The 27104-nt window shown below is 38.4% G+C and overlaps 1 protein-coding gene across 1 annotated transcript in view; it reads right to left on the minus strand.

The window, feature by feature from the left end:
• Positions 1-25328, minus strand: part of LOC107705383 (zinc finger FYVE domain-containing protein 26-like) — a 28550-nt gene extending 3222 nt beyond the window's left edge. Inside the window, exons 1-38 of the mRNA XM_016508647.1 lie at positions 25034-25328; positions 24702-24777; positions 24509-24589; positions 23024-23513; positions 21657-21781; positions 19698-19862; positions 18840-18928; positions 18133-18266; positions 17867-18058; positions 16096-16671; positions 15353-15523; positions 15124-15275; positions 14607-14850; positions 13685-13948; positions 13502-13612; positions 13236-13406; positions 12115-12351; positions 11910-12015; positions 11000-11832; positions 9710-9906; positions 9254-9358; positions 8124-8246; positions 7703-7876; positions 7364-7613; positions 7119-7211; positions 6832-7001; positions 6553-6686; positions 5413-5441; positions 5122-5255; positions 4778-4998; positions 3966-4113; positions 3534-3743; positions 3210-3425; positions 2394-2591; positions 2121-2317; positions 1709-1868; positions 336-395; positions 65-247 (exon numbers count right to left, since the gene is read on the minus strand). Of these exons, the coding sequence (XP_016364133.1) occupies positions 65-247; positions 336-395; positions 1709-1868; positions 2121-2317; positions 2394-2591; positions 3210-3425; positions 3534-3743; positions 3966-4113; positions 4778-4998; positions 5122-5255; positions 5413-5441; positions 6553-6686; positions 6832-7001; positions 7119-7211; positions 7364-7613; positions 7703-7876; positions 8124-8246; positions 9254-9358; positions 9710-9906; positions 11000-11832; positions 11910-12015; positions 12115-12351; positions 13236-13406; positions 13502-13612; positions 13685-13948; positions 14607-14850; positions 15124-15275; positions 15353-15523; positions 16096-16671; positions 17867-18058; positions 18133-18266; positions 18840-18928; positions 19698-19862; positions 21657-21781; positions 23024-23513; positions 24509-24589; positions 24702-24777; positions 25034-25224 (7410 nt within the window). The 5' untranslated portion in view covers positions 25225-25328. The remainder of the gene's footprint in view (positions 1-64; positions 248-335; positions 396-1708; positions 1869-2120; positions 2318-2393; positions 2592-3209; positions 3426-3533; positions 3744-3965; positions 4114-4777; positions 4999-5121; positions 5256-5412; positions 5442-6552; positions 6687-6831; positions 7002-7118; positions 7212-7363; positions 7614-7702; positions 7877-8123; positions 8247-9253; positions 9359-9709; positions 9907-10999; positions 11833-11909; positions 12016-12114; positions 12352-13235; positions 13407-13501; positions 13613-13684; positions 13949-14606; positions 14851-15123; positions 15276-15352; positions 15524-16095; positions 16672-17866; positions 18059-18132; positions 18267-18839; positions 18929-19697; positions 19863-21656; positions 21782-23023; positions 23514-24508; positions 24590-24701; positions 24778-25033) is intronic.
• Positions 25329-27104: the final 1776 nt, after the last annotated feature.

Here is a 27104-nt window from a genome sequence, read left to right on the forward strand (position 1 = left end):
ATATATATATATAATACAAATGCAGCAATGCAAATCCAGAAATATTGTTAGGTTGGGAACTCACATCAGCTGGACTCTTATCAGCTATTGAGACACAGCTGAGCACAATAGCGTCACAGTCATGTTTAGAGGCTGTCCCAGACTCCCCTACACACTTCAGGAGCAGCCGCACAGACGAGTACTGACGCTGCCGGACAAGGCGCTGTCCGACCCGTATGTACACCGCCAGTGCCTCCAGCTGGAAGTCCTGCATCACATTAAAGAACAAGAGAATCAGAGTCAGATGTGAACAAGACAAAGATTCAGTCTGTAACCGCTGTGTCGTAAGTGCTTACCTGTATTACTCGATATGCAATGCCAAAACCTTCCTCGATGTTCTTACCTCCCAGCATCACCTATGCAATATGCAGAGAGGTTACAGTGTTTGTTAAAGATTTCATCTTTAGTCTCTGTTAGATTTATGCCACAATGCACTGTCAGTGTCAGTTTTGACTTTTTTTTGACACTACCATTTAAAAATTTGGGCACAGTAAGATTTATTTATTAATTTTTTAAAATAGAATTCATGCTTTAAATTGATCAAAAGTGACAGTAAAGACATTTATATTATGTTACAAAAGATATCGCAAAATACTAAGCAACTTTTTTCAACATTGATAATCATATTAAATGTTTCTTGAGCACCAAATTAGCATATTGCAATGATTTCTTAAGAATCATGTGACACTGAAGACTGAAGTAATGGCTGCTGAAAATTTTGCCATCACAGGAATAAATTACATTTGAAAATATATTCAAATCAAAAAGTTATTTTACATTGTAATAACATTACTTCACAATATTACCGTTTTTTTCTGTATTTTCAATCCAATACACAAGAAACTTCTTTCAAAGAAGTCCCCCTTTGTCAAACCTTTGAATGGTAGTGTACATATTTGGCACAGACCAGATCTTGTTGCATGCATGTAAACAGCAAAAGCATCTGATCTGGGCCACTTTCAAATCTGGTTTATAATCTTATATTACTTTATTATATTAGTACACTGAAAAAATCAAATCTGTATTAGGCCATGCATATAGTATAATTGCAGCCTTAGAGTACAGCACTTTAAGCATAATGTGCAGTTTGAATGTTATGAAATAGGATTATTTTTATGTTTATAAAACTGCTTCTATTTCAGTATTCTGTAAGGTTAATGCTGTAAACCATATCCATACATATCTCTTTTTCCACAATATGCATTACTCATACACACTTAGTCTTGCGGAATTCAAAATAATCAGCTCACGTAATCAGTGTGAAATCCATTCAGGGAAATACTTACAGTTAAACACTTACAAACATAATATACACACATAACACAGACCAGAAAAGAGCAGAAATGTATTGATTTATTTAAGACATGCATTTTAAATAGTTCATCGAAATATTTCTTACATTTTTTTTTTAATAGATATGCAGCATGTCCACTCTCCCCTCACTATAATACATTCTATTCTATAAATGCAAGATGTCAAGAACTGTCTCCAATGCAACCTACAAAATTAAGGTGTGGTTACGATTACTATTGTTCTGTGAATTTTCACAGGTGAAATCCGGTCCTTTTAACAGAAATCCATCCACACCTTTAGAAACAGAGATATGGAAGGGGATGCAGCAAAAGGACTAGGTTGTGTTTATACAGAAGAGCATGTTTTCTTGGCTCACCTTGCAGGCCACATCCACCTTCATGGGGCTGTTTCCAAACAGAGTGGGTGGGGCACTGTTCCCTGTGAGGGCGGGGCCTACAGCTGTCCTGGATGGTGAGCTTTCACAGCGGTGTAAGAAGCGTGTCACCTCCAGCTGCAGCTCAATTGTGTGCATGTGTCTGCAACATTTATGTTCAATTACCACATTAAAATTGCCCAAAGCCAAAATACTGAGGAACGTAATGGAAACTCTTATCAGTACTGACTATATCATATTTCAATTCAGTGTATGTTATTATACATAATGCAAATAGCAGTAAATTATATTAACTGCAAGTTGGCATACAGTTTGCATCTGGCTGTGTTTCGTTTCTCCCCATTAAATATAATTCTAAAATCAATTTGACTAAAAAAATTTAACTTTTTAATACCTGGAGACATCAGTGGAGCTCATTTTCTTCCTGAAAGAGGAGCTGTGTGATTTCCTGCGGCTCTGTTGTTCCTGCAGGTAAGTTCTCAGGTGCTCTTTGGCTCGGATCAGCCAGCGTTGCTGTTCTCCCAGCTGCAGATATGACTGAGCACCGTGAGAAAAGAAGCGGATACAGGTCATAGCGGCACGAATGTGATCCTACAAAGAGAGGGGAGAAAATTATAGCAGCATGCTATAGAAAAAGGGAAAATATGTGCATGTGTGTTTTAAGCACCATCATGAACTGCTGGAGTTGGTACAGAGAATGGTAGTGTCCCCTGCGCTGGAGTAACTGACAGGCTGAAAGAAGGTAACGGCCCCAGGTCTCTAATGTGGGGTCCAGAGTTTCTAACAGACCCTGCAAAGCCCCCAGCCGTCCACGTTCAAGACAGGGCTGAAAGATGCCCTCCAGGAACACATCCTCCGAACACTCCTAGAAACAGACAGAGAGAAAAAAAAGAGACAGAAACTTTATAAATATAAACATACATGTTCCTCGTATGTTATATAAAACATACCTCTAAAAAAAAAAAATCAGATCACATATACAAAGCGGTTCATAAACTTGGGATTGGAAAATAATTTGTGTTTTGAAAGAAGTCTCTTATGTTCGCCAAGGCTGCATTTATTTGATCAAAAATACAGTAAAATCAGCAATATTGTGAAATATTATTAATAATTACTAATTTCAAATAACTGTTTTCTATTTAATATATTTAAAATGCTATTTATTCCAGTGATGGCAAAGCTGAATCTTCAGAAGCCATTAATCCCATTTTTAGTCTTAAAGACACTTCAGAATTCATTCTAATATGCTGATGTATTATCAATGCTAAAACAGTCGTGCTCCTTAATATTTTTGTGGATTTTTTCAGTATTTACTGATGAATAGAAAGTTCAAACAACAGCATTTATTTGAAACAGGCATTTATAAAATGTCTTTACTATCACTTTTGATAGTTACAAAAGTATACATTTCTTTCTTTCAAACAGTAGTGTAGTTCTAATAATAAAACTGTGAGATTTAAAATGCTCTGTAACTTTGCAGAACCTTGTTCTGTATGTGGGTGAGTGCATCTCTCAGGCAGTCGTGCCGCAGGTAAAAGCTGATGAGGCTTAGGTGTGTGCCGTAAGTGAGCAGGTAAAACAGACACTCCTGATAATAGCTGCAACGCTGAACTCTGCCCTCTGCTCCATCTAGAGGAGCAGAATCAGAGAGAGCCTCCTCCAGCTCACGCAAGGAGGCCAGGATGTCCTCATCCACAGTCTACATTACAAAAAAACAAACAGACAATGAGTGTGACTTTCCCTGTAAGGAAAGTCAAGGATCTCATCAAATCAAGTCTGTGTCTTCTGGGTCTGGGTGTATCATTACCGTGCTCAGAGTGGGTTTGACTGTGGACTCCAGGTGCTGAACGATCTCCTGCAGAAGTCTCACTCCATGGTTTAGCTGGTTCCGATCTACTGGCGCTTTCAGACAGCGGACAAACTTCTCCCTGGCCCCACTCAGATTTCCAGCCTTCAAAGACGCCATACCCCACGCCTGCCAAACTCCGTTCGGGTCTAGTCCACTCTTAGTCGACACCTGAGCATTATAAACAAAAACTGATTGCAAAAAAATAGCTGAACCCAAAATCATGACAGGTCACTAGATTTAGAAACCACATTCTCTTTTGTATAAAAAAGAGCTTTATGAACACTCTGCATAAAATCTCCTTTTGTGCTCAACAGAAGCAAGAAAATCATGAATGTGAGTAAATTATGACATGAAAGTCATCTTTGATTGAAGCTTTACTTTAAATCTCACCTCCACAGCTAGCTGGTAGTGCTCGGCCTCTAGCAGCTGGTTGCGCAGACGTGTCACTGCAGTCATTTCCTGAATATCGTCCAGAGATGGAATGTATTTGTAGTTTGCACTGACTAGGATCTTCAACACATCCACCTTACTGATGTAGCTGCGGATGGAGAGAGAAGAACGAATTAAAAACAAGTGAAAGATAGATACTGTTTTTCAAAAGTTTGGTGTCAGTAAGATTTTCTAAAAATAAATGTATACTTTTATTCAGTAAGGACACATTAAACTGATCAAAACATTAAAAGACATTTCTAATGTTACAAACCATTTCTATAATTTCAAATATGTTGTTCATTTAAATGTTCTATTCATTAAAGTATCCTGAAAAAAAGTATTGTGATTTGCACAAAACTATTAATATTAAATATTCATTTTTTTTTACATGGATAATAATAAGAAATATCTCAAGTGAAAAATCAGCATATTAAAATGATTTCTAAAGAATCATGTGACACTGAAGAAGACTGGAGTAATGGCTGCTGAAAATTCAGCTTTACGATCACAGGAGAAAAATACATTTTAAAATATATTAAAACAGAAAACAGTTAATTTAAATTGTAAAAATATTTCACAATATTACTGTTTTTCCTGGGGGTTTTTTTTTTTTTGACCAAATAAATACAGCATGGGTAAGCATAAGAGACTTTGGAACATAACAGAATCAATTTAATTCTGCTCTCACTCACAGTTTATGCTTTTTAAATTAAAACAAAGAAAAAAGATACTACATTCAGATTACACATGTAAAGGTATGTGTTTCTCACCTGTCACAGAGTGCAGGCTCATGGGTGCATCCAGCGTTTACAAACATAAGTTTGGCACTGAACAGCAGCTGACGCATCACATCTGTCAGCAGACGCGCATCCACCTCAGGATTGGTCAGTTTGCGGGAGAGTGAGCGGCAGTGGCCAATCAGCTGTTGCCCGCAGGCTGCGTGATCACTGTGTAGCGTCAGTATAGCGACACACAGGGATGCGCTAGGTGCCTTTAACATAAAGAGAGAAAAACTTCAGGAAATATGAATGAGACAATATAAAAGAGATCACATTTAAACCAATCACTGTCAAACAAGCAATCCTTCAGCTCCACTGTGAGTAGAAAATCACACCTGCTCATAGTAGAACTCGCTCTTCAGCTGCTGGTTCTCTGCTGGGTTTGGACTCAGGCGGTACTGCTTTCGTGGAACCTCAGGCAGACTAAGAACCCCATTTAAGATTCCATCAACAGATGCAGGGCTGCCAGCTACTGAGAAAAGTTTAGTTTACAATCTTGTAATCATCATCTGAGTAAAGGCATCAATATTTTGCCATACAACCAAAACAAAGAGATTTGTAGACCTCATGAGATGATAATGAAATATAGCTTGTGTGTGACATGAACCAAACAGAGACAAGTTTACCTTCCCCCTGTTCAGGCTCCTCATTTGAGCTGCAATAAACACAACATGAGAAATCAAGGTACATAAGAATCCTAGATTAGGGTGAGAAGCATCAAATATTCAGCTGTGCTACAACTAGATCCTATTCTGATTTCTCTTAATGGTTCTGGTTCCTTAATGGTTCTTTTAGTACTTTTCCCTAAAAGAAATACACAGAAATACAAAGAAATAGTACTTTTCACTAAAAGAAATGTTCAAAAGTTTGGGGCCAGTAAGTCTCTTATGTTCACCAAGACTGCTTTAATTTGATCATAAATACAGCAAAAAAATAAATTAATTAATATTTGGAAATATTATTACAATTTAAAATAACTGTTTTCTATTTTAATATATTTTAAAATGAAATGTATTCTTGTGATGGCAAAGCTGAATTTTCAGCAGTCATTACGTCTTCAGTGTCACACGATCCTTCAGAAATTATTCTAATATGCTGATCTGCTGCTCAGAAAACATTTCTTATTATTGTCAATTTTTAAAAACTACAGTTTAATATTTTTGTGGAAACGGATTCTTTTTTCAAGATTATTTGATGAACAACTTAATGCATCAATTTAATGCATCCTTGCTGAATAAAACTATTCATTTCTTAAATCTTGCTGACCCCGAACTTTTTTTGTAAAAAAAAAATTTAATAATGAGATGATTTAGATAATAATAAACATTAGAAAACAATTCTTGTTTACACAGACAATACAATGGCTTTTCAGTTTGTTCAAATGTGGCACAAATACAATCCAATAATTCGCCTTAATCAACTATTATATAGCAATATCAAATGAACAAAATATGTGGAACCATGTTCCATTTGATCTACTCTGACAAAATTAGCTGCTGTTCAGTACTTTAAAATCAAACAGCAGGTACAGTAACTAAACTGATTTAAGTTTCATAACATAAGTACATTTTAAGGTGTATGTGTTTGATTCACTAAAACAAATCAGCTCATAAGAGTCATTCATCTGGGAATCATAGTACTCTTGTACAATCGGTTCTTAGTTACCAACCATATTAACAACAACAAGTTCAATGACACAAAAACCATATGACCACTTGTGCACTTATGAAGTGTGCTATTAAAAGGTGTTTGTGCATGTGTCTTACTCCATGTGGAAGAAGTTGTAGCACTGGTCACAGACTCTGACAGGCTCTTCAGAGCCCTCTACAACCATCTTCCTGCTAGAGCAGGAATGACACACCAGCCTGCCACAGCGTCTGCAGTGGTGCCGTCTGTTAAACTGACACAGGAGAAGATTTACGTTAAGACTCAAATTCTTAAAGAGAGGCCTAATAGAGAGCAGAGCAGGAAATCACAGCAGGAGCACATCCTATCACATTAGCTTATTCACAGCCCATTTCACTCATACACTCTGCCTCTCTCACCATGGTGAATCTCTCCCTCTGGCAGACCATACAGATGTGCTGTTTGTGGTCTGGGATCCAGTCCTTGCGGTCAGGGGTTTTTTCTGGAGGGGTGAAAGGTGTGGCCAGCTGCCGGATCCTCTTCCCACTGGGGCGTCTCTCACTGGAGGGTGTATGCATGGGTGTGCTGCCTGAAGAAAGTGTGTGCAAACATGACTTATAAGGTCTTTTTACCTTCCGGGTTGCATGCTAAATAGAGTGTTGCTAAGTAAAAAAAGCATGGTCAGTGAAAGAGGTGTGGCTTATACCTGCTGATGGAGGAGGGGTGTGGCTTGGAGAAGAGGGGCCGCTCTCCTGGGCTGGACACTGCAGAAATGCATCTTGCAGACTAATGACAGAGTCTGTGACAGAAAGAGAGAGGAAGAGAAATAGATCAGTGAAAAGAAGAATGGCAATGTAATGATTTCAAACCTCTAATAACTCTAACATTGACAGGAATGTTTGTTTTCAACTACCAATTCAGCTAAAAGACTGATCCACCGTTCCAACTCACCAGAACGTGACCACTCTCTGGGTGCATAAGGAAAATCAAGAGCTTTCCGGGCGTAATCTGCCAGTAGGGTGTCAATGTGTTGGTTGGTGATGCCGGCGTCCTGAGTCGGCAGAAGGCTCCGTAGAGTGTTGATGGCAACAGTAGCCCAGTCTACCTTAAGATTCATCAGCAGCTGCTCCAGCATGAGAAGCGGATCAGACAGCAGGGAAAAATAGTCCTGACGAGATGCTTCCGGCAGAGTAAGTAGAACCTGCGACAGGTACACACACCACACTATTCTGTCACACGCCCTTCTTGTTGCATCTGAATCAGTGTGTTATTTGGTTAGGTCAAACATACCTTGGAGCCAAGGTGAAGGGCATTGATGTGGCGTCTTCGTGCTGGGGTCATCTGACTCTGGAAGTGTAGGGTGAGGCAGTCTGACAGGAAGTGGCAGGCAGCTAATCCAGGTCTTCGATCCAGGGCTCGCTCACTAACCTCCAAACCCACTGAATCAGAGAGAGCCTCCAAGAGCTGCATACAGAGAGACACACAGAGTCAAGTCTTTTTTCTTATTATAGCGCTATTCACAATTAGTTTGGAATAAGACTTACAAAGCAAATCACAAAGCTAGTCGATATCCATATGCATATGTATAATATGGAAGGCCCGATTTGGGTTCAAGTCATTGACCGCATGAAATTAATTTACAAACTAAGTTTGTCAACTTGATACAGATACAATGGAAGCCAAGAGAACACATAAAAACACACATACACACCTGAAAAGCATCTTCTGTGTGATTCTGTTCTAGGAGGTATAGCAGGTGTTCGGTCTGCAGCTGCATTCGAGACTGATCGGAGACTGAATACAGCTGCACCCACTGGGTACACAACTCAAACTCCTAAAATAATATATGCATTTTTTTCATTAAAATTGACAAAATGTTTTCAAAAACACAAAACACTTTATAAAAATTCACTCTGATGATATCTAATTTCCTTTGTTTCATACTCTAGAAAGCATTTTGGTCTGCTGTGAACAGCTGCAGATACAGTGCAGTGTTGCCAAATCAAGGCAGCATAACAGGTTTCGGGAAAAAAAAAAAAGACCTCTCTCTATTTCACACAGAATGGCTGTTACCTGAATTCCCGCTTATGATGCCTAACCTCCAAGAAAATGCTTACTTTAGACAAATATACAGCAGGGTCACGGAATCTGGTAGCATTAGAGGTTATAGAAATCCGTTACCTCTGTCTCTTTCATTTAAAATGGCTTTAACGCTCTCCAAATTAATTCTGGTGATGTTTCAACTCCTGTTCCGTACACATTTTGGGCTGACATGAACAGCTGCAGATATACAGCAAGGTCACCAAATCTGACAAGACAGTTAACAGGCTACCGAAATCTATTACCCCTTTCTATTTCACACAGAATGGCTTTAATGCTACCCAAATTCACTCTGGTGATGTCTAACCTCCTCTGTTTTATATGCTAGAAAGCATATACAGCAAATCTGACAGGACAGCATTACAGATTACCAAAACCTGTCATCCCTTTCTATTTCACACAGAACTGCTTTAACGCTCCTCAAATTCACTCTGGTGATGTCTAATCTTCTCTGTTTCATGCTCTAGAAAGCATTTTGGTCTGATGTGAACAGCTGCAGAAACACAGAATGGTGAAAAGGGCTAATTGTTCCCATATTACTGGCACAGTCAAGTCAATACAACAAAATAATTCAGCACCAACTGGACATTTCAGTCACAGTAATGCAGCATCAATACATCCATTCAATTTATTCAATCATCATAGGAGATAGCCACGTTTCCACTGCCATTTACAGTAGGTTTACACAAAAGTCAGTTGTACTATACAGTGATTGTTTTTCAAATCTTTCCATAGACTTACCCTGGCCTCCAGCATTAGACTGAATACAGATTCAGGATTCTTTGTAGACTCCTCCCTCAACTCCTGCCACGCCTCCCATGGCAATGGTGGCTGCAAACTCAGCATCTAAACGACAAAATTATGTCAACAGCCAACTTCTGCAATATGAACATTACAGTTTATACGTGCACAAAAACGGGCACGGATTGTAATCCAAAAACAGAACAGTAATTTCAGCCTCTGTCTGCAGCTTATAAAAACAGACAGAAGATGACATGGTACTGCAGTTTTTTTTTTCTGTTAATACTTACTGGCATGTTTATGCGCATTAAAGTGTCTTAACATAAAGATATTCCTTAAATTATAGGAACACAGTAATACATGAGTAAAAATACAAGCACATAGCAAAACAGAATTCCTTTTGCCAGTCTAACACTAATACAGTAAATAAGTAGAGCATTGCTGTGTCCGACTGACCCGCTGGTACATGTCCAGCTCATTTTTCCTCTGCTGAAGCTGCTCTCGGAGTGGATCCTGGGTGTCCTGGTCACTGAGACAGAATTGCAGCAGCTCTAAACACTCTTGTAAAGGCCAGCGGTCCAAACCCTGCAGAACCACACGTCCACGCAGCTCCCAGTCCCTTACACGAAACAACTGCTCCGCACTGCTGCATTCTTTACAAAGAGACATACACAAAGATATCTGTAAAATATCCTTATTTATGGTCTTGTCAAGGACTGTCTGAACTATTTAATTATGATTATTTATGGGACAATTCCCCCCAAAATGTATTTATTTTGTACTTAAGGATTTTTTCAAGGAACATAATAATAATAATAATACGTTTTATTTATCAAGCACTTTACATTTTAAAGAAAATCTCAAAGTGCTACAAAAGAATCAAAATAAAATAAAGCAGCTATCAATTACTTCAACTGAATAAATGAAATCAATTGATTAAAATTAATTCTCTGTCTGACAACAAATACAAAAAAATGCTGTAAATAATACACGATATCAATATAACCCCGTTTTAAATAACTGGCTAGTGCATATTTGAAATTATATATCTCTTTACTGTCTATTGTAACAGTAAAGGAATAATCACTGTTTCAAGTTTGAGAAGTGTCCATTTTTTCCCAATCAAGAACACTTCATAGTAGCTACACATTAAAAGTCAGCGTGAAATAGAAATTTGCTTTGGTGACATATATTCTCCAATCTTTTAGTCTGCTTAAACCCCACTCCTTGAAGTGCCACGCCCATATCTTAACATCCAATGAACTGATGCATAGAGGCAAGATTTTACCCTATGTGTTTTCTTTTTTGATAATTAATTTCACTCGGATGTACATCACAGTACATAGAAGACAAGAAAAAAAAGAGGAAAAGCTTTGTTGCCACTCCTTTTTCATTGCAACTTTACAGGCAGTGAATAAAGATAATAGAGATAAAGAGAATAAAGAAATCTGACTGTTACAGGTCACTAAACTGTCTGCAGAGGCACAAAACCCAGAATAGAATAGAATAGAATAGAATAGAATAGAATATAGATTAAGGGGGCATTTCTTTGCCCTAAAATGTAATAAATCCAAGACATGTAATTTTTGACTTTTTTTTTTTTTGACTCCAAGATATGTAACTTTTGACTTTTTTTTGACTCCAAGATATGTAACTTTTGTCACTTAATGGCACTTTTGATGGTAAAACTGGTAAATCCAAGAGTAAAAACTGTACCAGACACTGTGTCACCCAGGTAAATCTTACCTTGCAGGGCAGTGCATGCCAGTAGTTTGTCCCGGAGTGCCCCCTCCTGACTGCAGGGTTGTGCATACAGCTCTAGAAGGTCTAGGGCTCTGTTCAGATCACCCATATTTAAGGCTTGCTGAAAAGCCTCAGCAGCCATTGCTTGTCCCACATTGCTCTGCAAGCCAGAAAACAACATTCCCACCACAGGCTTCCCACAGAGAGCTGCCCCAAGACCCTCATCTGCTTCCAACGAGACCCCTAGAACTGGCTCAGCCATGGTCCGTAGGTACATTCTCAGGATAGGGAAGTTTTTAAGCAGGGAATCCCCTTCCTTTGAGATCTGGTCTCCATCCAAAACCCCTTCTTTACGTACAGATCCACGAAAATAGCCTGACCAGCCAGAGGAGGTTGCTCGGGTCACGCCACCCCGACTGGCACTGAGGCAAGCCAGGGCGGCGACGAGGGGGGAACGGGACTTCAGGAAAGACAGCGCAGATGGAGTGAGGAGAAAAGAAGGAGGGCATGAAGACGGCGAGGGCGGAGAAGTGGAGAGACTGGTGGATGTAGCAGACATGTCCTCCACAGAGACCTCAGACTCAGAACTGGGGTCAGAGGTTGTGGCAGGGTCAGAGAGGTCAAAGGAAGGGGCGCACTCCAGAGCATACTGCTGGAGAATTGAGGCAATGCTGGCTGGGCAGAACACCCCACTGTTGAGCCCAGCAATCCTCGGCTGCCCCTGAGAAAAGGTAACAGCCCTAGAATCCCAGAGAGGGAGAGTTTCACAGCAGCGCTGAACTACAACCTGTTGCACACTAAAACGCAGCCGCTCCTGCTGCAGGAGAGACAGAACCCTGCAAAAAGAGACATATATGACTGATATGTACATTTGTAAAATGCAGCACTTTAAAAAAGACAGATCCTTGTTTACCTGTCAGGTGACACCTGTCTGTCAAACAACAGGAGAGAGAGAAGCTGGGTAGGTGACTGAAGCAAAAGTAATAGAGGATTTCCGAGTTTCACTTCCGTGGACTGATCTAAGGTCAGACCACAAATATCAGACTCAGAGCTCATAATACTTTAAAGATTCCAGTCAACAGAATTATTGAAATGGCATGTCTACTGTATAGTCTTACCTTCTGACCATAGACTGCGCACTAGTACTGAAGCCAACACATTGACATAATCAAGGAAGTTGCGTATGTAATCTGGCCTGCCAGGGCCGCTGTCGGGCTCAAACAGGCAGAGCTGGTCTAGATACTGTAGGAGTTGTTTCATAGCAGTCCGCACTGGGTGGGAATCGAGTTCAGACTGCTTAAGACCAGCCTGTTCAGCCAGCGCGGTCAGGAGAGAGCTCCCTGCCAGACCATCTACTACAGGGGAATAGAAGAAGTCAAAATTAATAACATAAATTACATTTTAAAGGGGTCAGGCCACAGAAAATGGAAAAGCCTTGGAATGAGAGTTGTATTTGATGTAATATGACATTATTGCACCAAGAATTAAAAAAAGTCTCTCCCCAGTCAATCCAAACCATTTAATGAATATAAGCTGCAATAACATCTTTCTCAATGAATTATAATTATGACAAGGTTTTAAGAATTGAAATTATGACATCAAAAATAAAATATGAAATGTCATAACTGATTTCTAAATTTTATGTTATGAATATTAATATTTTTATTTCATAATTTCAACTTTTTGTAATGATTGACTTTTTATATTGTGATGACTGTTTATCTCATAATTTTGACTTTGTCAATTTCAACTTTTATGTCAAAACTCCTATCACAATTTCAGCTTTTTTGCCGTTTTTTGTAAAAAATTGTCACTTTTTATCTCATAATTTCAACATTTTATGTCATAATGGTTTTGTAAATGGGCTTCCATTAAAATCAGCCAATGAGAATCAACAAAAAAAAATAATATTTATATATATGGTTCAGTGGTAAAAAGACTACTGAACCAAATTTTTAAGTGGATTTAAAATTTGGCCCCTTATAATTTATAAGGCCCCCTTAAATGTCTGTAGACTACAGAGCACAGAATAAAAAATAAAAAAACAATGACATAATTTACTTATCACAAATATTTTAGACAAGAATACATACTGTAAGGCGCTTAACTACAACACTGTGAGCACAAATTTTAACAATTCTAGAAAAAAAAAAAATCGACGAACATCATGTTTTGTGCCAAAGTTTCAGTGTGTGCTGAAATGAGCACAAAGATAATGCCAAGCTCACTTTGCTAATACCTGAGGTGTTGGTGGCAGAGGTCAGGGTTTGAAGTGTGACCTCTAGGCGCTGATTCAGGTTTAGCCGGGAGGCGATACTCTCCTCTGTTAATGTTGAATGACAAGACAGCAGCACTTCCTGGGCACTACAGCCAAAGGGACTGTAGACAGCATTCTCCTCTCCATTACAGTCTAGAGTAGAAAGATGTTAAAATAAAGAGGCTATGTAAAGTAAAACAAAAATATAAGTGAGCATGCAACTGTAAAAAAAAAAATTTTAGTTTTACTTGTTGCTTTGCTGGTGGAGGTTCTATTAAGGACCTTGCTGATTTGCTGCAGTACTGAAGGGAAGCCTCTAATACTGCTGGTGTGAAGAACCTTTGGATCTACTCGCATACCTGCGGTAGGTAAAATAAGTCAGGACTCGGCAATAAAGATGGCCCAAATAAAGTTGCTTGATGCAGGCTCACCTCTGGCCTCCAGAAAGCTGCTGAGTCTTCTTTCGGCAGTCTCGAGCAGCTGCCTTGAAGTTTTCCACAGTGTGCACTGACAGCAGGAGAGGTCAAAGGCCGCCATAGCTGCAGGGCTCAACTCTTCTAGCAGGGGTTGCACGAGGTCTGGGGAGTCTACAGAGCGCTGGGAGAGCCAGTAATTGTCCTCTAGACAGGGTATTGGCCGGCTCGAGGTACTGAGTAAACGTTCAGCCACATCAGAGATAGAATAAAAGGCCATGCCTGAAAAAAGAAAGACAGCAAGTAGGTCTATATATACTGTATATATATCAGTAATTTACAAAAATGTGACCCACTTTATTCTTTTATGGGTTAGCCTTAGGTAATTATACCACCCTGTATCATATTTGTTAAATAAAATCTAATACTTTCTTATGAATTTTGGAGTGCTAATTCCAAACAAATGCTTGTTTTGCTCTAGCACATCACACTCTCTCACAAAATATGTGCATTTCATAGCATTTTTGCCACAAAGACAATTCTGATGTGAGCCAGGTCAGAACTATTTGTTCAATCCTAAGCTGGTTTTTACATGTATTTCTGAAGACATGATTTTATGCCAAATCCAGGGTTATTATAGTTAACAAAAACTGAAACTAAAATTAAAACCATTAAAAAAAGATTTCATAATAAAATAAAATAAACATTAACTGAAATAAAAAATAAAAAATATTATTTTGTGAAGAAAAAACAAACAAACAAAAAAATGTATGCAATGTAAACTTTTTATTGACATAATTGAACTCAGCATCATCAAATTTTTTTATTTTTTTTTGTAAAACAGCTGAATTTTTTTTTCAGGGCTGCACTGTGCTATATAAAAAACAATCCAAGTCTATGGCATGTCCTCTTTAGATAGGTAAATGTGTTTGTGCAATACCTGCGGCTGCTGCGCTCCCAATGCTTTTAAGTGTTAATCTGCTGCTGCTGCCCATTCTAGTCCTGCCCGCTGGAGCAACACCCACTGTGCCCAGACCCTCTGAAGACGAGGATGATGAAGAAAGTGACTGACTCTCTATCTTCTGCTCCACCTGAGCCAGCTCAGTCAGGACCTCCCGGTACCGGTCCATAAAGACCAGTTCACCCGCACACTCCGAGTTCTCCAAGCTATACATCGCAATCACCTAATAAACACACACAACACAAACACATGCCATTAAAGAAGCCCAAACAGATGGATCTGGACCAGCATTGGCTAATGAGGTCCACACAGAATAAATCAGTGCAGAAAATGCTAAAAATGTTTCCCAGATTCCTTTTAGACCTGCTAATATGCTGTCTGTACCCTTAAATGATAGAAAGGGGTAGTAACATGTCAACATACAGTGACTTCATCATCATTAGAATGACATCATCTCTGGGGTTTTATGGTAAAAAAAAGTGACATCATATCTCACCTGCTGGGCCTCTATGTAGTTGCCTCTGCGTATACAGGCGATGAGGAGAGACTCAGGTGGGGAAAGCATCACAGGAATCAACCAGCTGTGGGGTCCACCACATGGACACACTTCACTCCCACGGCACACAGCCCCAACACACACCCCGCCATCTGCAGCACAAGCAATGATCAATATGAGCGTTAAGCCAGGATGTGGGAAGGAAGTTTTAGTAGGTGTGTGAACTGACCTGAGGTGCTGGTGCTGACCTCCCAGGTCTGACGTTCAGATGAGGCGTGACGTTCAGAGCGGTGCCGATGGTTTCTTCTCTTCCTCCGAACACTTGAACTGCTGCTGCCACTGCCCTGGCGTTTCAGAGGAATTGCCGGACTGGGGAGTGGAGATGGAAGGTACAAGCAATCTATAAACAAACACACACATACATACATTAATGCAGTGTTTTACTGTTCAAAAATTTGGGGTTAGTAAGATTTTTTGTTTTTGATGCTCAGCAAGGCTGCATTTATTTGATCAACCATACTGTAAATTATTATTATATTATTATTATTATTACTACAATTTAAAATAACTGTTTTCTATTTTAATATCTTTTAGAATGTAATTTATTCCTGCAATGGCAAAGCTGAATTTTCAGCAGCCATTACTGCAGTATTCAGTGTCACATGATCGTTCAGAAAACATTGTAATATGCTGATTGGGTGCTTAAGAAACATTTATTATTATTGACAGTTGTGCTGCTTAATATTTTTGTGGAAGCTGTCATTCATTTTTTAGGATCTTTGATAAATAGAAAAGAACTGAAAAGAAAGAACGGTGTTTATTTGTAATGTTTTTTAACATTATAAATATCTTTACTGTCCGTTTTGATTAATTTTAATGTATCCTTGCTGAATTAAAAAAAAAATTTGAATAGTAGTATATGTATTAAACCCTTGCAACATGAATATCAAAATACTACATCACATTTCTCACCATTCCCATTGCCATGGTTGCTAGTAACAATCTGCAATCTCCACTGGGCTTCTGCCGTGTATTTAGACAATCTCTGTAACCGGGCGCTGAATGTTTCCGCTGTAACAGAACATCCTAGACTCTCTGCCAACTCCACATCGGCCGCAAGCGCCCTGCCGTCCTCCTGCCCGACCCCACACACACCCTCCAAGCCCTCCTTCACCAGCCGCAGAATCCCCTCCATTACACTCAAATCCACCAGAAACCCCCGGCACCCTGACGTCAGGTGGCCCAGCTCAGGGTTCATCTGATCAGAATCTCTACTTTGGATCTCTTCTTTCAATTCCTCCATCATTCCACCTTCCTTTTCTGCACTTAAGACACTCTCAGCTGTGCTTGGTTTCATTTTCTCTGTGTTTGTGTCTGTTTGGGTTTCTGTGCCCGTGCTGATCTTATCTGATTGTGGGCTGAAGTCCGAGTCAGAAAGGAAAAGGAGGGAGAAAATGTTCTCCAAGAGTTCCAAACGGAATAATGCTGGAACAGCTTCCAGGTACAGCTGACATTCTGATAGGTAGTGCTGGAATAGATCAGAGCATCCTGGGAAGAGTAAAGAATGAAAGGTAAACTATGTTATCATATTTATTTAAACTTTGCCATACACATTTACAGGAAAACGTTCCCTTGTAAAAAGGGGTACCATTCTACAGTGATGGCCAAAATTATTAGAACACTAGTATTTTCACCAGCTAAAAATGGTCGGTTATTTCTATCTTTTGCTGTAGTGTGTCAGTAGGAAATATCAGTTTACATTTCCAAACATTCATTTTGCCATTAATTGTAATAATCCAGTGAGATTTTTATTTTGCACAAGGAGTCTGACAACAGCCAGTGCTCCACACAGAGATCTGATCTCAACATCATCCAGTCTGTCTGGAATGACATGAAAAAACAGAACAAACTGAGACAGACTAATCAAGAAGAACTGTGGCAATGTCTCCAAGATGCTCCAATAAACCTACCAGCAAAGCTACCTGAAAAACTATGCGCAAGTGCACCTAGGGCAATAGCTGAATTAAATGCAAAGATGGTCACATCAAATGTTGATTTAATTTAGTTAATAGAAGTTAATTGATAAAGAAAATCTATTTATGACATTATTTTTGACAGCATCCTAATTTTACAGCATTTTTACACAAGTGCCTAAAACTTTTAACAGTACTGTAGCTTTGCAGGTAGGACTCTTGAAGTATCTTGGAGACGTTGCCACAGTTCTTCTGGATTGAGTCTGTCTCAGTTTGTTCTGTTTCCTCATGTCATTCCAGACAGACTGGATGATGATGAGATCAGATCTCTGTGTGAAGCACTGGCTGTTGTCAGACTCCTTGTGCAAACAAAAATCTCACTGGATTATTACAATTAATGGCAAAATGGAAATGTAAACTGATATTTCCTACTGACACACTACAGTAAAAGATAGAAATAACGGACTTAAAACCATTTTTAGCTGGTTCTAATCATTTTGGCCACCACTCTATACCATGGTAATTACCAAATTCATGGCATCACTATGGCATTTAGAAAATTATCAAAAGCATAAAAAAACCATAACTCCATGGTACGTTTTTGTTACTGTATTTAAAAAAAAAGTTTAAAAAAAAATAATACAATACAAATACAAAAAGGAATGATGATATTTTTGCTCGCTTAGTGTGACATTTAAATGAAAAGCTAATGTTAAATTCACTCAAAAAGTTTTTAACTGGTTTATTATCAAGATCAGCAGCAGTGTCACCTTCGGTTGGCTCCTCCCCCTGACCCTCCTCTGTCTGCTGCTGATGCAGTGGCTCACAGTCCAGGCAGCCGGTGTGCGTGTGTGCGTTCACACAGATGGCGTAAAGGGCATACTTCATGGCACAGAAGCCTCGAAACAGAGTAATGTTCCGCTGGACAGAGTTGCTGGGTGAGTCCACTAATGAAGGATCTCCTACAAACGTATTACAAAGATTTCAAGTTTCTGCAGATCTATGTGAATTCAAATGTACCCCCTGTGTCTCATACCTGTTCTTTGCAGCAGTTCCAGAACTCTGTGCTCCTCGTATTTGGCGAGGGGTGTCAGGGAGTGCAACACATACAGGGCAGAGTGATGGTCCAGCATGTGTAAGTGACTCAGCAAGGCATCATGGGATATCCCTCTGTACAAGTAGCATACCAATAAATAAACTAACATATACACTACCGTTCAAAAGTCTGGGGATAGTAAGTTTTTTTGCAAGAAATTAACACTTTTATTTGGCAAGGATGCATTAAATTGATCAAAAGTGACAGTAAAAACATTTATATTGTTACAAAATTAAAAATCTTGAACAAATTTATCACATTTTCCAGCACAATCTTTTTTAATATTGATAAGAAAAGTTTCTGTAGCACCAATTCAATGATTTCGTACGGATCATGCGACAGTGAAGACTGCAGTAATGGTTGTGGAAAATTCAGCTTTGCCATCACAGGAATAAATAATATTAAAACAGAAAAGTTATTTTAAATTGTAATAATATTTAATAATATTGCTTTTTACTGTTTTTTGATCAAATAAATGCAGCCTTGGTGAGCACAAGACTTCATGGTAGTGTAGATGAACAAATGGCTATTAATCCATAAACAGAAATAATTTACATAATTGCCAACTTTTTGACATACATTAAGTTAAATCAACCTAAATCAACCTTTTCACAAAAAAGAAAGCATACAACAGTGTTTTAACTCACGGGTTGTTCTGGTCGCACCATTCCAGCACACCAAGTTGAGAGGACAGAGTGCAAGCTAACTCACTCAATACTGAATCGTTTGTCTGGGGCTACAGAGAGACAGAAAGAAAGAACTCATTCATTAATTTACATTGACACATACTAATGTGGAATTATATATACATATCAGACACAAAAACAAAAAGACGATCTACAAAAATTGGATAATCTCCAGCCCACAGCTTTCAAATGGAGACAAAGAACACTTTTCTTGTGAATGTCATCTACTATATCTAATAGACTTAAACTAATTAAGGTGTACACCTCATGAGTGTTGCATAAGCAAACGTGGCACATTTTAGAAATACTCAAGTCAAGATCACACCTTAGCTGGAGGGGATTTTTTTGAAGTAAATGTTTTTTTGAAGTAAATATGGACTTCAAAAATTAGACTGTTCACACTGAACATTAACTGTACTGAGCATGTGTGGCCCCTATTAGACAACACACAACTTTCTTGTAACATTAGGTTTATTATATAAAACCTTTCAGGAATTTAAAGTTTTTAAAGGCTATTATTTAAAAACACAAAATCTACTTAAAATTGCCATTTCCAGACTATCTATGCATGGTGATTTTTTGACAATGTTATGTTTACAAAGTACTGGGCTGCTACAACGAATGCTTTGTTGGTGTTTAATGTATAGCTGGTTATAGGCCAACATTTCTGTGCAACTATAGCCAATCCATTATTGTTCTATCAAACCCTAAGCACCTAAACTAAAAAATAAAATCTGTCTTGGTGGGTCATTCTTGAACCAGAATAAGCTGCAGAGGGGATGTGACTTTGTACTGACAGTCATATATTTGACTACTGACCTGTTGGTTATGTAGGACTCTTAAAAGGGTTTTGGCAGAATCCAGGCTTTGACAATGCATCCAGCCCAATAACAACAAGAGGCGGGACAAAGGCTGAAACTCAGCCTGCAATAGTGTTTCCAGTTTGGCAAACTCCTCCCGCTTTATGAGATCTAAACCAGTAAGCTGCAAACAACAAGAATGTATCACTGCAATTCTAAAACTAGAGAGGAAAAATTGTGTTGCTTTCATCTATACACTTTTATAAATGTTGTTTTTAAATGAATGAAACTTGATTAACTTGTAAAAGTCTCATTGACTAACTTTAAGACAGTGCAGAAAAATACTGACAAATTTGATTTTACACATTCACTTATTTTTAGGCCTCTGTTTGAGAAGGGTCTGGCTGCAGCCTTGCACTTGCACTCTCAGACTTGCACTCTCAGACACTTGCGCTTCTGCAATTGACATCACTTGCAGTCTTTTTTATACTTTATTTTGTTCTATTTATTGATTACTTTTTGTTTGAATCTCTCAACAATTTACAACAGTAGCCAGGTGGTGAAGACAAGAAAAAAGAAACTAAATTACAAAGTCACTTGCAATCTTCACTCTCCGATACCTGCGACGTCACTTGCAATCGACACACATCGTGCGTGTTGCCAATGGAGACAAGACGCTGTGGTGGTGATTAAATGATTAAAACTAATTTTATACTATAACGTACAGGGTCCTGCAAGAAAAAGACAAGACCCGCAAATCCATGGCCACAGAACAGCAGAATATGAACGCAATGCACAAAGTCTCTCGTTAAGCGTTTTCCTCCTGTAGAAAAACATAAACACTTAATATGGCTTAATGCATTAAGATACATTAAGTGCAATTAAAAAAGCTCAGTTTCGATATATAGTTATTATTTAATGTACTACAAAAAGGCAAGCAGATGGCCATGAACACAATGCGCAAACTTTCACTTGTCCTCCCATTCAGCAAAACGCTTAATGTGGCATAATAACGGATGATAAAGACAATTCAGTAGCCTATATGTCTAGTTGTTGACTCAAAGTATATACAGACCAACAAATATGAACGTGCATTTTGAAATGCATTAAGTGATTTTAAAAGGATCAACTCCGTACAGGCAAGCAGACGAGCCCAGAACGCAATGCGTTAAATTGCACGTTAAACATTTTCCTCCTATAGAAAATCATTATAAATAAAACACGTAATGTAGCTTAATGGACAAAGACAATTATATAAAAGAGCTGTAGACAGTTTATTCTATATGGAAAAACGCTTAACACGAAACTGTGCGTGTTGCATTTATTCTGGGCTCACCTGCTTGCCTGTATTAGTTATGTATATTAATAATGTAGAGTAGCATATTGAGTTATTATTATGCCACGTTTTGCGGTATGGGATGAAAATTCTATATACATATTCATTATATTAATAAATTGTATATTTAATTTGATATTTTAATAGCATCTTAATACATTAAGCCATGTTAAGTGCTTATGTTTTTCTACAGGAGGAAAACGCTTAACGAGAGACTTTGCACATGCGTTCATATTCTGCTGTTCTGTGGCCACGGATTTGCGGGTCTTGTCTTTTTCTTGCAGGACCCTGTATGTTATAGTACTAAATTAGTTTTAATCGTTCAATCACCACCACAGCTTCTTGTCTCCATTGATTTGTGTCGATTGCAAGTGACGTCGCAGGTAGCGGAGAGTGCAAGTGGCGATTGCAAGTGACATTGTAATTTAGTTTCTTTTTTCTTGTCTTCACCACCTGGCTACTGTTGTAAAATGTTGAGAGATTCAAACAAAAAGTAATAAAAATTAGAACAAAATAAAAAATAAAGACTGCAAGTGACGTCGCTAGCGGAAGCGCAAGTGTCTGAGAATGCAAGTCTGAGAGTGCAAGTGCAAGGCTGCAGCCAGACCCTTTTGCTCTGTTTGCCTGATTGTGTGCACCTACCAAGACCTGCTCCAGAAAGTGCTTTCCAGTGCTCAAACACTCAAAGTAAATGGCTTTCCACACCAAACGCTTGTCACTATGACAGCACAAGCCAAGCATGACCCTTTCCAGATCAGGCAAGTCCACTAAAAGGAAATAGAGATGAGTTTTTAACAAGCAACAACTAGGCCTGTCGCAATAATCAATATATCGACTTATCGCGCAATATATGTACATGGCCTCAATAATTTTTGGTGACGCACTATATCGCCCATTATATTTACTTAATTTATGTCACCATGTTTTGTACACTCCACTTGCGCCTGTGTCTTATGCAGCTTCTCGTACATAACGTGGTGTAGTCATGAGGTGCTAGTTCAAATTTAAAAAATGCTTCTACAAAAAAAGTTTCATCTGCAGATATGGTCTTGTTTAGGGATCTGTGCCTTTGTGCATACGGACATCTGACTTCTAAGTAGTGATTGTGTTTTTCAGCAATAGTGTGCACCCTTAATTTACAGAGAAAAGAAGGTCAGGGACAAATCTGTAGATGGAAAAATCCACATGCAAGTTCTTTGTGCATTTTTCTTTTATTGTACTTGTTACTTTGCACTTTTTGTTAGAAAATGTTTATTTACTATTTACGCAGTTTTTTTAAGGTATCTAATATTTTGATGTGTAGGCCTTCTTGCATTATTATGCTGTTACATTATGATTATATATTCAGTGGCATAAAATGGTCTTTAAAATGACAATAATATCGCTTATCGCAATTATTTCTGGGGCAATATATCGCACAACAAAAAGTTGTTATCGTGACAGGCCTAGCAACAACACAATGATGTCTGCTTAAAAAAAAAGATCACATGCAAATGGTGTGACAACTGAACATGGTTTGGGAGGGAACAACAACCACATGAGCAGAAGTGTGAAAAGTCAAAGTAAAGGAGGTGGCATACACACCAGTAACAACCTCCTTCACTTCCTTAAAACACAACACATACATTGGAAGCAATACCACTATTTATGGTGGCTTAGATTAGCCTTTTAAGACTTTAAATTACAGTTGACCTACAGTTGCTCTAGTTTTAGTTTCCAGATACAATACCATTAAGACATTTATAATGTCACAAAAAATTTATTCCAAATAAATGCTGTTCTTCTGAACTTTCTACTCAAAGAATCCTGAAAACATTTATCATGGTTTCCAAAAAAATATTACACAGTACATTGATCATTAACAAAACAGACAAATCTATTATTACTAGAGTTTCAATTTCAGTATTTGGCAACAAGATTCATAGAAAGAAATGACAGATTATTACAGAAACAAAATGTGATTCTGCACCTGGTTGTCTGTATGATCACAGTCAACTTAATTGACTCACCCTGTGTATGTGGAGCCTCTCTCAGCAGTTTCTCTTTGAGCAGTCTGAGTGCTGTGGTGCTGTACGACGTCAACAGAGCCTGACCCTTCGGCCTCAGCAGACATCCCAGAATTCTCTCCTCTGTCATGGGCCCTTCTCTAGCTGACCACAAACCCTTCCACAGGGTCTCTAGCTGAATATTTGACCTCTCTGGCCCCCATGGTGCTAAGACCAGCGCTGAACACACCTCTTCCACCCATTTCTCGTTCCTCTCTTCCACAGGCACGTTCACTCGCTCGGTGAGGTGCTGGATGAAGACATCCTGTAAGGCGTGGTCTCTGGAGTGGCCTGAGTGCTGAAGGAAGCTGATGAGAGAGTGGCAGAGCTGCGGCTGCTGGTGGGTTAAAAGAGAACGGAGGCAGGATAGAACAGCAGCACTCAGTGGAGTGGTGCAATCACCTGGAATCTTTCCCTTTACTTCCTCAGAGTACAGGAAGGCTTCATGCAGCTCCTATAGAAGACATAGAGCAAAGTAAAGACGGCATGAAACACAAATTGTGATCATTGTTTCTTCTTTATTGTGACGTATATCTGAGTGAAATGACTTCTCAAATGTGAAAAAAATTTAAGATGACACTTGATTTTGTAGAATTGATTGGATTGTTGGATTGCTGTCATTTGTTAATTGCTGTGATTGTTTACAGAGAAAAGATGTTGTTGTAAGGGGAGGCCCATTAATGTTGTTGATTAAATATTATTAGAGCACATTTTGCACATTTGAAAAAAACTAAAATGATGTAATTTAAAATGAATATAATTTGAAACAAACACATGACTTTTAGTTATAGTGTATAAATCTTTCAGGACACACACATCATGTCTACAGAGGCCGTCAAAGAGATAATATACATCTCAGTAAAATAAATAATTGAAATTTCCACAAAGCATACAAGCAATTTTGCCTTAAGGTGCAGTTACATTTAACATTGTTCTGCAAAATTTCAAGGGCAAAATAATTTCAATAGGATTCCATGCAATTTGGATTTTTGCTTAAGGCAAAAGGTTTTGCAAATCTTGGTTGAACGGACTTGCCACACTGACCAACAGAAAACTGCTTGGTTTGAGATTGACTCCTGTGTAAGCTGCACTTCATACATCACTTTCACTAATGACAATAGACCTGTTTTAGACTTCTGGAAACACTGTCACTTAAAAAGTGTCTATTGCAAAATTAAGATTTTTTAACATGGAAAAGGGATGCAATATTTGTCAGAATGGAAAAAAAAGTGCAAAAATAAAATGTTATCATACTGTATGTCTTGCTCAACAGTGCACACGTGCACAACATCAACTGATAGAGTAGAACCTTATCAGAGCTCAAAGCAAAGGAAATAATCTGAGGTTTGTCAATAAAAGGCCATAAAGTTGTTACAACAGTGTCAGCACTATCTTACTATATATGCTACACACTTGGAATCAACATACAGTAGTTGTAATTTGTCATACCTTAAGCACAGACAGTGGCACGTCTCCAAGTTCCTCTAGAAGCAACATGAACTCCAGTTCTCTCTTCACAGACCCGCTCACCTGCAGAAAAAGTAACCATAATCTGCCTCAGGAAATGAGTTACCGATAACAGTGATGAATGCTTCCTACTTGAAGCATCCATGAAAAATTATATCCAGCAGAAAACGCACACCTTTATTTTAGTCTGTTTTTCCAGAACCTGAAGCCAATACCAGGCCAGTCTGTGAGGGCTGCCCACTGTTTCCCATCTAGGTATAAACAAAAGAAAAACAGATGTGTTTCCTAAAATATCTTAACTTTAGCCTCTTGAACCCTCAACATAACGAAATGTTAAGAACCTCTTATAATGGTAACCACAGTTTCCACCAAAAGTTTACTATAACTAGTGAAACCACTATCCACAGAAAGAGGAAAATGGATTTGATTACATTATAGTTCTCGGTATTGGTTCGTTTATGACTTTAATAAGCAATCCTGTAGTTTATTCCTCTCAGGGTCACTCACCTGAGCGGGTATGGGTGGGTAACGATGGCTTTAACGATATTGTGTGGGCCATGGGGATCATCTCCGCTCGCATCGCCGAGCTGACCCACGCAGGCTGCCGCGAGCTCCCACTCACCGCGCGTCAAACACCGCGTGAAGAAGCCGAAGAGCTCGCGTCTGGAGGTCTCTTCTTCACGGCCAAACGGATGCATTATAGATAGTCCGCTTTGATTCAGCAGTCTGTTGAGGTCCACGGAAAGATTACTGGCCTCAGATGTGCTATGAAGTATTCCACATCTAAAGTAGATAGGAGGGGATGGAAATTGAAAGAAAAAAATCATAAGCAGTTTTGTAACCATCTCATAAGTTATATATCAAATCAAATTCAGAATATGCACACATTTTTTATAAAGGTCCAGAAAAGCATTTACTTAAAAAAAAATAATGATAAGATATAAAAATAATAATAAATCCAAAGTCAACAAAAATGTACAGACTTCAAGTGAGAAGATCAGAACCGGTTAGTTTAAAAACTATTCTAAAGCAGAAAAAGTTACAGAATTGATGTCAGCATTTCTTGGATTTAGGCTGTTGACGACTTCTATAACGTATTTACATTGCGATTAGTGTGATTTAAACTTTGGTTTATGTAACAGCTCTTAAAAGTGAAATGATGACAACAAAACAACAGACACTGCCCACTTAAAATAGTTTGGAAGAGAGCAAATTGACTTCACTGTCAAACGTCAGTACATCGTTTTACGCTTACGTACAAGAATAAATAAATGATTAAATTAGCACTCACGATTTGAGTTTGTCCTCTATATCTCAGACTAGAGAACAGCGCGTTCAAAATGCGCTTGCCATCAGCTGTGTGTGGCCATGAGAGTGCCGAGTCATGTGACTCAATCAGCTGATCCAGGAGCTGTCAGTTCAAGGGTCAAAACAATAGATATGAAAGAGGTGGTAGGAATGGCAAATGCAATGAAACTGTTGATCACAATAGGCTGGGCTTCTAATTAAAAAAACAATACTTCTTTTTTGTGACAATTAAATTGCTAGTCATTATTTAGATGGAAATAACTTTACTGCGATTGCTGATGTAGTCAAATGATACCTGATACTTTTCTCAGCGCTGGATAGATGAGCCAATCACAGTCGTTTGTGATAAAGGATTTTTTTTAAAACATTTTATTGACATTTCTTTAGTTGATTTCAGTTTAAATCTAGGTACTAATCATTTGGATTGACAGATTAAATAATTACATTTTATTATGTTCAAAAGTAATCAATATGATTAAAAGAAACGCCTTCAAACGCTGCACCTCTCTGCTCGACTATAATAAGCGACCCCTGGCGGAAGACAATTAGGTTATTTTTCGTGCAATATTTGTCTCCCAGAGGTCCAAATAAACCATTTCTCCCGCAGTATTATATCTGCAGTTAAACTTTTTGTTTTGGTGGATGATTGTTGTGACTTAAAATCTTTTGGATTTATTGTGAAAATGTTTTTGATAGTCAGTGACGTGGTTTTACACAGATGTAAAGTGCGCATGTGTCATTCATACAGTTATTCTGTAATTTTATTTAACGAATGTCTTACAGTCAGTAAATATCGTCTTGAAGGTCTTAAATTGTAAATATTTTCTTGTTTCCGTTGCTGCACTCTAATACACATTATTTGGGTTGATGCCACAATTGTTCGTATTTAGCAAGATTAAATTATTTTAATTTGTACTGAGAAATGTAAATTGTAATGACAGCCAGAATTAAAAATGCTGACATGCTGTTAAACCTCGAGAATGACACTAGGAAACCTGATCAGTAATTTGGAGTTTATAAGCCTTGGAAACTCTCTCTGGGTGGTAAAAACATATTGCAGAAACAAAGCCGGACTGGTTAACGTTAGATGGGAATGTGAAACAATACACCTGTTGGGACTTGGGAGCTAATTATGTCTCCTGAGTGTGTTGTCCATGTTTGTGATTCCACCATTATATGAGCTTATTCCCAAGTGAATTAGGGTTAATCTTGGTATAACTTGCGCCTTTTAATGTATAAGAATAAGCATAGTTATTCAACTTATGCAAAT

The sequence above is a fragment of the Sinocyclocheilus rhinocerous genome, unplaced genomic scaffold, assembly GCF_001515625.1.
Source record: "Sinocyclocheilus rhinocerous isolate Xijiao unplaced genomic scaffold, SAMN03320098_v1.1 scaffold564, whole genome shotgun sequence".
NCBI classification, from domain to species: domain Eukaryota; kingdom Metazoa; phylum Chordata; class Actinopteri; order Cypriniformes; family Cyprinidae; genus Sinocyclocheilus; species Sinocyclocheilus rhinocerous.